At 40.8% G+C, this 13,806-nt stretch overlaps 1 protein-coding gene across 11 annotated transcripts in view; it reads left to right on the top strand.

The window, feature by feature from the left end:
• LOC121278108 (E3 ubiquitin-protein ligase TRIM9) overlaps window positions 1–13,806 on the top strand; it is a 48,196-nt gene that overhangs the window by 26,321 nt on the left and 8,069 nt on the right. For 4 of the 11 annotated variants that reach the window (XM_041188191.1, XM_041188185.1, XM_041188188.1 and 1 more), the window contains 2 exons: window positions 800–957; window positions 3,434–3,572. The exons of 3 other annotated variants lie outside the window; for them this stretch is intronic. In XM_041188191.1, the coding sequence (XP_041044125.1) occupies window positions 800–957; window positions 3,434–3,572 (297 nt within the window). Of the gene's footprint in view, window positions 1–799; window positions 958–3,433; window positions 3,573–3,768; window positions 3,781–12,749; window positions 12,762–13,806 lie in introns of all 11 variants that reach the window. 4 more of the 11 variants (XM_041188189.1, XM_041188184.1, XM_041188186.1 and 1 more) reach the window with 2 other exon arrangements.

Raw genomic sequence — 13,806 nt, 5'->3', positions numbered from 1 at the left:
AAACTCAGTGTAAATTATTTGAACCACTATCTCCTTCATTTAATTTTGAATCTCCATTCCTGAAAATATAGGGCAGGATTTTCCCCTTATTGGGCAGGCTCAGTGGGCAGGCCTAGGAATGGCTGCAAGACAGCGATTGGGCCCTGACCATGATTTCACACTGGCTGGCCAGCCAGTGTGAGAAGTACGCTAAGAGCCTTAGTGCCACTGGGGTGGGAGTGGGAGGAGCATGAGCAATTGAAGTGTGTGCATGTGCAGGGGAGTGCGCACTACAAACTCTCTGAAGGCACAGAGCTGCCTCAGGGAGCTGAAAGATTTTAACATGAAAAGGAAACTTTTTACATATTATATAAACATGTCCCCACATGTGATTCAGTCACATGAAGAGGGACATGTAAAAAAGGATGTTAAAAAACTTTTTTTTAGTAACTGTTGGAAATCTCATCCCACCTGCGAATAAGGTTTCGTTAAAAATGCAAAGGCCGCTTGACCTAATTGCCCACCCACCAACCGAACAGTTGAGTGAGCAGCAAAAATGCTACTTAATTAATTACTTAAGGGCCTTAACAGGCCTCTTAATTGTCGGCGGGCGCATTGCTACTTCTCGCACACATCCGACAACCAAGAGATCGCATGAGTGCACGATGACCCTGGGATGTTCACCCGACATCATCGCCCACTATTTCGCTCCCGCCTGTGGGATGAAAAATTCTGCCCATAGGTTGTATGGAATGGGGAACTGATTTTAGGTTTATTAATGCTATTGTACAAAGACAGAATTAGACTGAGGTTTGCTTAGTTCCTTCTGCAGTGCCACCTGCGCCAATACTACAACTGGAGAAATGTTTAACTCACAACAACAATGCCACACTTGCATGGAAGGCACCTCCACTCAACCAGACACAAATCGAAGGCTACATCTTAGAACTCGATGATGGAAATGGTGGACAATTTCAGGTAAGCATTTCACCTTTCATATTGTCACAATATATTTGCAACTGAAAAGAACAAATTGATTTTCAGAATTGCTAACATTGATGTTAAATTTGTGCAAAGCTTCCTTTGAAAGTTAGCAAAATCATCTTTTTATAATGATGTTTGAAAGAAACTATGAATTTTTTTTATGCTCACCAATTTTCTCCTTTCTCTCCTTTCCTGAAGGTGTTGACTCCTTGTTGGAGTATGGTTCCATGGGCTGACATATTCTTGGGTAGTTTGGTTCTTATTGGTCATCATCCATGTGTGAGTCTTGACAGAAAGAGTATCAGCTGGCTGATCTGCCACAGAATCAACACAGCTGAGCCTGATCCTGTCCTCACCCAAGCGGAATAACTGGATAACTATGGGGAGAGAAAAGCCTGTCTGATATTTTGCTTTTTCTCCCATGCCTAACTCAAGGGCACCAAGTCGGCTCAGATCAGAATATGGACTGGTGATTGAATCTGGAATCCGCCTGGCTCAGCTGCTCCCTAAGGGAAGATTCTCCCTAGTTGCAGTTTAGAGAGAAATTGTAAATGTGTTCTTTAAAAACGCATTTGAATTCACTCAAACAGTGCACCAAGGAAACCTTCCCCTGTTTGACAGGTTCACCGAGTCATGGTGATCATAGTGCTATCAACTTTATTCTCTTTTAAATATCCAATTATAATCTTTCGGAATTACAGGATTTTCAATAGCTCAGACCTTGCCCCGGGCTGATTTCTATTTCATATTACTAATTAATTAATTTCCATTCACCATGAGCTCTTGCTGTTATAAAACAACAGTATATTCTGTACCAGAAGACAGAGCAAATTTGAGGCCAGTTAATGTTGACCGTAATATAATTTTGCTACCTTTATCCCACAAAGTTATAAAATGATCATAGCTCTATACATACTACTGTTAATTGGATAGTAATATTTCAGGTTATGAGCTGAAAATGTTTGAAAATTGCACTCGTTTCAATGTTTATTATGAGCAATGTATTCAAGGTTACATGCCCCTATAATATCAGCAAAATTAAATCTTTAGTCATTTCAATTCTAATTACATGGTTTGATTGCAAAATTGGTTGTCACTACATATTATCAAACCCACTATAGGCAAACAAAACTTATTAAAAACAGATTAAACTTTCCCTTAGAACTCCAGGTTGGTAACAAAAGCTAGGTTGCATTTCAAGGCTGTGAAACACTTCTGTGGTGAGGTGTTAATGAATTACTCTTGCAGTTTGTTGTCATATCAACACATCTGTGTTGCAGCCAAATAACACACTTTAGCCTGTATAATGTTCTACGTGTAATACTAGTCCAATGACCATGAATGAATGGAACTTAGCCCTTCCGTATAATTATTTCTAGTAACCAACTCAATAAGCTTGACATGAATGTCACAATTATTAATCATTCAAGATAGATTTTAGCATATTGACTGTCAGCAACTGCACAGACTACCTGCAAATAAACCCTTAAAATAAAGCAAATCCACTGAAATCCGTGGTAATGTATTGGACTTCCACGTGGATGTGTTACTGTAATCTGTAATTAGCATTTAGATTTATCAACTTGAACTGGCTGCTGTCCGATGGAAAGATAAATTAGGTACAGGGCCTCTAGAGAATATCTTATTAAACAGATAATCGAGTACTAGAAACGCTAATGGCTAAAATTCAATATTCTTCTGACTCTTGGGTGTAAAACAGGCACAATGTATACCAATATTTGGGTGTGGGGACTTGTGTTTGATCTGTACAACCAGCCTTAATGGTGCTTGCTGTTTCTAGATGGCTATTAAATCACCATTGGATAAATCTAGATATGTAAAACAGGACCCCGTGCTTGTTTCGGAACCTTTCTGCAAAATGTGTGAAAAGCGAGGTTGAACATCTGTCGTCCATTCTCAGACTAACTTTTCCTGTAATATAGCATCTTAACCAGCAGTAGGGGAAGTTGTTTGTTTTCTCCACTCTGACATCGAGAGCATCAGGAGCACCTCCTCCTGGCATCATTTTGCTGTTAGACCCTGCTTGCTCCCTATCCCTGCATGCTTCCGTTTACCCCAGGATTTAACAGTGTCGTGTCTGGCCAGCAGCAGTCCCAATTTCTGCTTGCCCATTATCGGGAGCAGTCTCTTGCCTCCTCATTAAAACAAGGCTCAAGACCCAGGTGAGCCTCAGGCAATATTGATAACCACTTAATGCTGAAAGAAAACTGGCTAACACCTCCATTTTAAACCAGTAGATAGAAATATCATATGAATGAACACTTTAAGCATTTGAATGCTAATTTTCCAATTAATTTCTTGGCTTGCGACATGGATGATGCTCTAATATATGATGATTGTAATTTGTATGTCTGTGCCACTTGTGCAAGGAAGCTAAAAGCCTGAAGTACTGTAGTTCTGATCCTGCATTGACATTCCTAACTAACTACTAATATACTTGGAATTTCAGGAGGTGTATGTTGGCAAAGAAACTGTGTGCACGGTAGATGGACTTCAGTTCAACAGTGCCTACAATGCAAGAGTAAAAGCCTTTAACTCAGCAGGAGTTGGACCTTACAGTAAAACAGTTGTGTTGCAGACATCTGAGGGTGAGGGATAGCCAATATCAATTTAATATTACAAAGTTAACAACTTCTGTGCAATTGTGTTTGTTGCATCTATCAAAATTGGCAGTATTATCTCTTATAAAAACAAAAAAACTGCGGATGCTGGAAATCCAAAACAAAAACAGAATTACCTGGAAAAACTCAGCAGGTCTGGCAGCATCGGCGGAGAAGAAAAGAGTTGACGTTTCGAGTCCTCATGACCCTTCGACTGAACTTGAGTGAGTCCAAGAAAGGGGTGAAATATAAGCTGGTTTAAGGTGTGTGTGTGTGTATGTGGGGAGGGGGGGAGGAGAGAGAAGTGGAGGGGGTTGGTGTGGTTGTAGGGACAAACAAGCAGTAATAGAAGCAGATCATCAAAAGATGTCACAAACAACAGAACAAAAGAACACATAGGTGTTAAAGTTGGTGATATTATCTAAACGAATGTGCTAATTAAGAATGGATGGTAGGGCACTCTAGGTATAGCTCTAATGGGGTTGGGGGAAGCATAAAAGGTTTAAAAATATTTTAAAATAATGGAAATAGGTGGGAAAAGAAAAATCTATATAATTTATTGGAAAAATCAAAAGGAAGGGGGAAACAGAAAGGGGATGGGGATGGAGGAGGGAGCTCAAGACCTAAGATTGTTGAATTCAATATTCAGTCCAGAAAGCTGTAAAGTGCCGAGTCGGAAGATGAGGTGTTGTTCCTCCAGTTTGCGTTGGGCTTCACTGGAACAATGCAGCAAGCCAAGGACAGACATGTGGGCAAGAGAGCAGGGTGGAGTGTTAAAATGGCAAGCGACAGGGAGGTTTGGGTCATTCTTGCGGACAGACCACAGGTGTTCTGCAAAGCGGTCGCCCAGTTTACGTTTGGTCTCACCAATGTAGAGGAGACCACATTGGGAGCAACGAATGCAGTAGACTAAGTTGGGGGAAATGCAAGTGAAATGCTGCTTCACTTGAAAGGAGTGTTTGGGCCCTTGGACGGTGAGGAGAGAGGAAGTGAAGGGGCAGATGTTGCATCTTTTGCGTGGGCATGGGGTGGTGCCATAGGAGGGGGTTGAGGATGCCCACGCAAAAGATGCAACATCTGCCCCTTCACTTCCTCTCTCCTCACCGTCCAAGGGCCCAAACACTCCTTTCAAGTGAAGCAGCATTTCACTTGCATTTCCCCCAACTTAGTCTACTGCATTCGTTGCTCCCAATGTGGTCTCCTCTACATTGGAGAGACCAAATGTAAACAGGGCGACCGCTTTGCAGAACACCTGCGGTCTGTCCGCAAGAATGACCCAAACCTCCCTGTCGCTTGCCATTTTAACACTCCACCCTGCTCTCTTGCCCACATGTCTGTCCTTGGCTTGCTGCATTGTTCCAGTGAAGCCCAACGCAAACTGGAGGAACAACACCTCATCTTCCGAATAGGCACTTTACAGCCTTCCGGACTGAATATTGAATTCAACAACTTTAGGTCTTGAGCACCCTCCTCCATCCCCACCCCCTTTCTGTTTCCCCCTTCCTTTTGTTTTTTCCAATAAATTATTTAGATTTTTCTTTTCCCACCTATTTCCATTATTTTTAAATATTTTTAAATCTTTTATGCTCCCCCCACCCCCACTAGAGCTATACCTTGAGTGCCCTACCATCCATTCTTAATTAGCACATTCGTTTAGATAATATCACTAACTTTAACACCTATGTGTTCTTTTGTTCTGTTGTTTGTGACATCTTTTGATGATCTGCTTCTATTACTGCTTGTTTGTCCCTACAACCACACCAACCCCCTCCACTTCTCTCTCCTCCCCCCCTCCCCACATACACACACACACACCTTAAACCAGCTTATATTTCACCCCTTTCTTGGACTCACTCAAGTTCTGTCGAAGGGTCATGAGGACTCGAAACATCAACTCTTTTCTTCTCTGCCGATGCTGCCAGACCTGCTGAGTATTATCTCTGAATTGTTTTATCTTTGTTGGAAGATAGCCTGGTTTTATGTCTTGAGTCAAAAACTACCTCAATTTACATCTTGGTTCTCGAGTGTTAATGTTCTTTCATCTCCCTTTCATCTATGTCCTTGAAGTAGCCTGCCAAAGTAAATTAAAGGAAAATTAATGTTAATGAAAAATAAAATAAAAAGATAGATACAAGTATGATTGAGTGTACTTGAAATCAATTTGTATTTGTCAAAGAAAAAAATAATCTTAAATAGAATCATACAGTATGGAAGAAGGTCACTTGTTTCATCTTGCCTGTGTTGGCTCTTTTATCCAATTATTCCAACTAACTAGGGCTTTCTTTCCCATAGTCTCCCATTGTATTTGCTAAGTGAATTTAGTACCAACCTAATTTTGTTTCTTGTTGCTACTAGCTCACCAAGCTAATGTATTGTAAAGTGTGCATCAATTTTTTCCAATTAAATTATTATGTGGTGGTCAAAGTATGTCCCCTCTCTATGACTTAGCAAAGCAATAAACAGCTATCACTTTCATTCTTTACCTTAAGATGCCAATTGTCAAAAATTAAAGTCAGATTCTTAAAGTGTACGATGCTTGTCCAATTCATTTTAACAGATTTTTAAAAATGAAGATCTATGATTGTGCTATTTTTAACATGCTTGCTGATCTAATGAGTTTGGCACAAATTGCGCAAGCGTTCACTATTTTCTTCATGTGCACAATCTCTGGTTGTGTCAAATCTGAACAATAAGTTGAAAACTTCATAAATGGTCAAAAAGTAGTGTATTTTAGTGAAGTAAAGCAAGAGCAGAGAGGATGTAGCATTAAGTGAAAGATCCTAAAATGACAATTTACTCATGCCTTTAAACAAGCAAATTAAATGTAAATAATGAAATATATGCAGCTAATATGATATAAAAATATATGATGAAAATATGACGAACATATGATGGAAGATTCAGAGCTCTACAGCTGGAAGTACTGGAATTGAACCCAAGGAAAGAACCTCTCTGCCAGAGTTCTGCTTCAGCCTTTGGGAAGGCTGAGATCATTATTGTCTCATAGGATTATGAAATTTCCATTGGAGGAATAGTTTGTGTTTTAGCTTCAAAAACTCCAAGGATAAACAAAAAAGAACTACTTATCAAACACTTTCCACAGTGAACTCATCATTTGTGAAGCAGACTCCCTGATCACCAGTCCCGTCCCTATACTCCTGGTGCTTGATATTACCAGTCACCTCCACTATGGGGTAGTTAGAATTAAAGATCTGTAAAGAATGGATATAAAAGATATTGAGATTGTAAATGGATCAAATGGACTTGAAAGCAGAACCACAACTGCCCAAAGCTGGTGCAGTAATGCTAGCAAATAGTTTGATCATTACATCAATGGTCTTTATAACTTTGAGATTCTTTGTACAGTTCAATAGCCCCAGTGTCCCAGTTAACATGAACGGTCTCAGAACCCCAAGGGAATCATTTTATTGCTACAAGTATTCCAATTCAGAAGGCTTTCAGGACTATGTACCAAAGGCTGAGATTATTTCGTATGGATGGTGGTTAAAGAAATGAATAAGTGTAACTGCTAAGGAAGGCATGAATTTAACTATTATTAAGGCACAGCATTTCACTCTTATTTGGCCCCTATTCTCAGTTAACATGTTTTTCTAATCAAGATTATGGAATGTCAAGACATATACAAAAGCAAAATACTGTGGATGATGGAAATCTGAAGTAAAAACAGAAAATGATGGAAATACTCAACAGGTCAGGCAGCACGTGTGGAGAGAGAAACAAAGTTAATGATTCAGATCACTGACCTTTCATCAGAACTGGAAAAAGTTAGAGATGCAATGGGTTTTAAGCAAGTACAGAGTCTGTGAAAGGGTGGCAAGGTGACGGTGAAAAGAACAAAAGGGGAAGTGTGGCAGGGTAGAAGGCAGGAGAGATTAAGTAATAAAAATGATGTTGGTAATGGGACAAGTAAAGAAACAAAAAATGGATCTAGCATAGTAAGTGGGAAAAGCAGAATCATCACCAATAGCTGCCATCCAAAAATGGAAGACATATTGGAAGCACTGGTATGGAAGGTGACGTCGTTACCTCAGATGCATTGGAATTGAAGGAACTGGGAGAATGGAATAGTCTTTGCAGGATGTGGGTTGGGAGAAAGTGTAGACAAAGTAGTTTTCAGAGCCAGTGAACTTATAGTGGATATTGGTCGATAGCCAATCCCCAGAAATGGAAATTGAGATGTCAAGGAAAGGAATGGAAGAGTTGGACGTTGCCCGTATGAATTATAGAATCATAGAAGGCAAGAGAAAGGTGGAAATTAGAAGCAAAATCAATTAAGTTTTCCAGTTCAAATGGAGAATGTGAAACAATACCAATTGGATGCCCATGATGAAAAGGAGACAGAAGCAAAATACTGCTGGAAATCTGAAATAAAAACAGAGAATGTTAGAAACACTCCAGGAGGTCTGGCAAAACCAGTGGTCAAAGAAAGTTCTGATAAAAGGTCATCATCTGAAATGTTAACTCTGTTTCCCTCTCCACAGATGCTGCCAGAGATGAAAAGGAAACAGCTAGGGCCAAGAAACTAGAAACTGTTGAAGTAGCAGAGGGATATCCATCATTTTAGCTTGTTCTTGACCCACAGAACTGATTTCTTCTTACCTATCTTTTCTCCCCTTGTCATACCTTTTCCTACATCAATGACTCTTTGATACCCTTTGCTGCTTTAACAGTTTCCAAGCCCTAACCATCGCCTTTTTGCTATGGACTTCCAATCTCCCTACACTTTCATCTCCCACCAAGATGATCTGAGGGCTGTCCATTTCTTCCTTGAACAGAGGTCCAACTAGTCGTCATTCTCCTCCTCCAGACTGAACTTGTTTTCACGTTGAAAAACTTTGCCTTTGGCTATATGCAATTCTTCCAAGTGAAAGGTGTTGCTATGGGAACCCATATGGGACCTCGCTTTACCTGCCTTTTTGTTGGATACATGGAACATTCCTTGTCCCTGTCTATTCAGGCCCCCTCTCTCACCTATTTTACTGTTACACTGATGACTGTATTGGTGCCATTTCCTGCTTTCACCCGAACTGGAAATTTTTAACTTTGTTTCCAATTTCTACCCTTTCTTCGCCTTCACATGCTCCATCTTCAACTTTTCCCTTCCCTTCCTTGATTTCTGTCTCCATTTCTGAGGATAGGCTATGGGCCAATGTTCATCAACAGCTCACTGGTTCCCCACGTACCTGGCTAGATTCCTCCTGCCACGCTTCCTGTAAGGACTGTAATCCATTCTCCTGGTTTCTTTGCCTCTGTTGTATCTGTTATAACAATGCCATCTTCCCTGCCAATGCTTCTGTTATGCCTTTGTTTTTTCCTCAACCGAGGATCCCCCCACCATTTTGACAGGGCGCCTGACTATGCCTGTTCCATTTCCTGCACTTTGCTCTCACATCTTCCCTTCCATCCAGAAGCACAATGTTTCCCCTTGACCTCACTTTCCACACCATCAGCCTTCACGTTCAATGATCATCCTCCACCATTTCTACCAGTACGATGTCATCACCAAACACATCTTCTTTTCCCCTTCCATTCTGAAGGGACTGTTCCATCTGCGACATGCTGATTCACTCCTTTCATCACCGACAACATCCTGTCCCCTTCCCAGATCGGCTTCTCATGCAAGAGATGCAACACCTGTTCTTTTGCTTCCTTTCTTCCTACCATCCAAGGTCCTGAATACTCCTTTCAGGTAAAACAGCAAATTAGTTGTACATTCAATTTAGTCTGCTGCATTTGTTGCTCATGATGTGGTCTCCTCTACCTTGGGGAGGGCAAACACAGATTGGGTAAACACTTACAGTTTCCTGACATGTTAATTCTTCACCCCACTCCCATTTATATCTCTCTGTCCTGGGCCTCCTAATACTGTTCCAATGAAGCTCTAACAAGTTTGAGGAACAGCACTTCATCTTTCGAAAAGGCTGCCTGGAACCAACATTGATTTAATCAATTTCAGATCATAACATCTGCCTGCATTTATTTGTTGGATAGCAGCTGTTTGTGATGATTCTGCTATTCTCATTTACACTTCCTCTATACCCATCTTTTGTTTCTTTAATTCTTTGTCCCTTTATATCTCTTTTTGCCTTGCACTATCATCCTTTTGTCATTTAATCTCACCTGCCTTTTACCTTATCACAGACCCTCACTTTCTTTCTTTCCTTGCAAACCCCTTTTCCACCCTCTCTACTTCCTTGAACCTGTTACATCTCTAACTTCTTCCAGTTCTGATAAAAAGACATCAACCTGAGTCATTAAGTCTGTTTCTTTTTCCAGCAGATGCTACCTGACCTGCTGAGTTTTTCTGGCATTTTCTGATCTCAAGACAAGGGTTTGGAATCTTTTTCTATTTTTGTCACCTATTGTCAACTTGATTAAGGAGTGCTAGTCAGTGAGAACATAGCTAGACATGAAATAAAAAATTAAATAAATAAAACTGTCTTTGTTCTGCCATAACAACATGGCTTAAACGTCACATCAAGAAACCACCCAATGGGATCCTAGAAGAATGACCTCCATGACTGATTTTGCTTATTTGTACCAAATTGTCAACAATTTTGTGTTGAATGGTAGATTGAAACTGCCAAACTCATTTCACATACAGCTTTTACAGGCAGCAGGGAATGGAGATGTCTATCAATCTGGGCTGGAGTTTAAAAGCTTGGTCCCAGCAGTTCTACATTTTGTGGAATTCATCTGTTAGTGCAGGTTCCCTGAGATTTTAGTCTGTTGGTTTGATAATCATAATAGAACTATGTTTACAAAATAGGCAAAAAAGATGGCAAATATGGGAATAGAAATTACTCATCACAGCTGGCAGCTTCAAAGCTTATATCATCTATCTATTTGTTATGGCAGGCAGATGGTAAATGTCAAGCTGCTCAAATCCCAGAGGAAAATTTGAAGCAGCTGCCACAACTATTGTATTTATTTTGAGATGTGGGCTTTGAATTCAGTAAAAAGAAAGCCACCGAGGCTTAGCTTTTTTACAACACTAAATAAAACATTTATTAATAAAAGAAAAATATTTTAAGCACATACATATGTCTATGAATTGTTACTATAATAACTGCTAAATTTGCTAATTAATCTGATTCCCAGTTACACCTCCATTAAGGCAACAGTAAAACAAATAGGGCAGAATTCCGCCCTTGGCGGGTGGGCTTGGTGGGGTGGGGGGAGGGGGGAAAGCCGACCACCACTCGCAATCGGGGTCGAACCTCGATTTCACGCTGGCGGGCCAATTAAGGCCCACCCAGTGTGAAACGTGAATGGCAGCGCTCAATGCTGACTGTGCGGGAGGTAGGAGGAGGGTGAGTGGGGCGAGTGTGAACTTCGCGCATAAGCACGAGTGAGCGCATAAAAAATCTCCTTGAGGCACAGAGATGCCCCAGGAAGATGAAGTGTTTTTATAAAAAAATAGATTTGAAAAATGTAAGAAAACATGTCCCCATGTGTGAGTCTGTCACAGGAGCATTAATGTATTTAATTAAATTTTAAAACTTGTATTTTTATTTGCTTCTGGAAGCATCATTCCGTCCGTGGATGAGGTTTCCAAAAAAATGCAAAGGCCACTTGGCCTTTCCGCCTGCCCACCAAATGTAAGGTTAGGTTGGACAGGCAGCGAAAAATTTAAGATAATTGATTGTTTAACAGGCCTTTAATTGCACAACTGCGTGTTGATGTTGGCATGCTCGGCATCATTTCATGCTCGAGCGGGTCAGGCGCATGCCCGCCCGCCAAGCTAAAAATTTTGCCCATAGATTTAAACAGACCCAGGCAAAGCACACACCCTGGACAGTTGAATTTGTCACAACTGACTGGGGATAATGCTGTAATATCAAGCCCCACTGTTCCCCAAGCCATGACAATGTGGAAAGTTTGACCAAACCACCAGATTGCCCCAATTCCACCTCACTGTTTAATTTAGGTTAACAGAATACGAGCACAAGGTTTGTAAACTTAATAAGTAAATAACTGTTTATTGAACAAATTGTCTTTAACTAGATGCAAAAAAAAGAAATATGAACTGCTAACACTATAACTTAAACTCTACCTCCTTCTTAAATTCTCATACACATGCACACAAGACACACAAAACATGGGGCAAAATTTTGCCCTTGATGGGCGGGCGGGCGCAGCCTATCACCGCTGCCGAAACGGGCCCTGCCACCATTTTAAGTGGGCAGGCCAATTAAGGCCTGCCCAGCGTGTCGCCCAACAGGAAGCGCACTTCCTGGGTTGGGGGGGGGATTCCCCAACTGCCAGAGTGTGCTCTTTTGCGCATGTGTGCAAAAGAGCGCACATCTCCCTGAGGCAAAGTGCTGCCTCAGGGAGATCACTGAAACTCTGTGAAACTGTAAAAATAGAAAAATTTAAAAATCATTAACATGTCCCCCTCATGTGAAAATGTAACATGAGATGCGACATGTTAGTGAAGAACACAAACACTTTATTAAGAGCTTTTACACCCGATATCAAACCTCATTCCGCCGCTGTAAAAAAATCACTTACCCGCCTGCCCGTTGGGCCCGAGGTTCGCACAGGCCCTTCAAAATCCTGGTCGATTGGAGAGTTAATGGCCTTAACAAGGCTTTTATTAATGGTGGGCGTGTGTCCCGCTGCATAGTGCGCCCGCCAACTGAAATATCGCGATGCCACGCGCTGACGTCAGGACGCTTGCGCGACGTCAGCATATGACATTTTAAGCGCTGACGTGCGGACTCCGCCACTCGCATGCCAGCCAGAAGATTCTGCCTATGGATTTTAAGGGTGGGATAAAACAGCTCAAATCACACCAATTCCAGAGTACAGGATTTGATGGGTTGTTTTTGATCGATGTGTTCCAAATTCCTTTCAGTTCTTTGTTGATGACACGAGGTGGTCTTCTAGCACTTTCAGTATTTAGCTCACTGGTTGGGCACTTGCTTTTCAATGTCTCTAACAGTGATTTTCCCCTTTTTGTTTTTAAAGGGGTTTTCTGAGAGAGAGAGAGAGCAAGTTATAGAAATATGAGGAAAAGAGATTTTAGATGTTTTCTCTTTGCAGGCCAGGAGCTTTCTTCTGCACTGTTACAACACAAATCCTGGTCACCTGGTCAGGAGCCAATTAAAATGCTGTTGTCAGGCAGTTCCCTTGGTCCAGGAGTCCTTTCTGGTACCATCTTGTCTTTCATGGCACACTCTGTTCCAGGACCCCAACATTGTATATATTTCTCACCCTGTTTCAGTAGACTTGTCTTTCAAATTGCAGCCATTGTTGTTTTAAATCCCCAGTCCAAAAGAAGTAGAGAAAAATAAAAAGATATATTCTTTACAAATTCAAAGAGAGTTTCCCCCAGCTTCAGTTCCTTGTAGATAGCAACTTGAGGCTTTTCACACTTGTGCTAGGTCTTAAGATGCCTGCCCCTTACACATAACTTCATCTCTTTTATACGTTTCTCCCTTTTCAATGTAAATCCCATTGTTTTGATACATCTTTTCAACTCTACTTTTCTAATAATAAAAATCTATCATAGTACTAACTTTATCAGTAAGCTTTGGGAAAAATAAACACACTGTTTGGCTAGCCTCTGTTGAAATTCACTACTCTAATTTATCTTAAAATGTAAATGCTCCCTTTACATCTCACATTATAAAACTCCGGCCATGTTTACCTATTTAACATTTTAAACCTAGCTTCTCTTCTTGACATATCAAAGTCTTCAGAACAACTGTCTCTAATTCAATTAAGTATCCCCCTCCCCCCCCACACACACACCCATAGACACTGACCCCACTGTTAGTCTACTTTACAATAAATTTCAATAACATGAAAATTATTACATCTTCCTGACACTACTACTGGAATATTGTTTTCCTGTTTGGCAAGATTCAGAGAAAACTCATTACCCCTGAAAAGTCAGTATAGTCTAATGCTATGCAGATCATCGAGATAATGAAGAGTGTTTGCTCCATGCCAGATTCCATCTTCTAAATTTTGGATAATCAGTAGTTCAAAAGACCTTGGCCAACGCAATATTACAAGAGTTGTTAATGCTATTGTTACTGCTTCTCAGCATTCAATATGAATCTGAAAAGTCATCTTGGAATAGCAGCAATGAAGCTTCACAGGAAGCTGGCCTGAGGAATTATAGCCCTTTCAGAAGTTCAAATAGAGAGTTAGCTAATTACTGTCCTTGAAATTTGTGCAAAGATGAGGT

Source organism: Carcharodon carcharias, chromosome 5 (assembly GCF_017639515.1).
Source record: "Carcharodon carcharias isolate sCarCar2 chromosome 5, sCarCar2.pri, whole genome shotgun sequence".
Classification (NCBI taxonomy): Eukaryota; Metazoa; Chordata; class Chondrichthyes; order Lamniformes; family Lamnidae; genus Carcharodon; species Carcharodon carcharias.
This window is presented reverse-complemented; position numbering and strand designations above follow the sequence as displayed.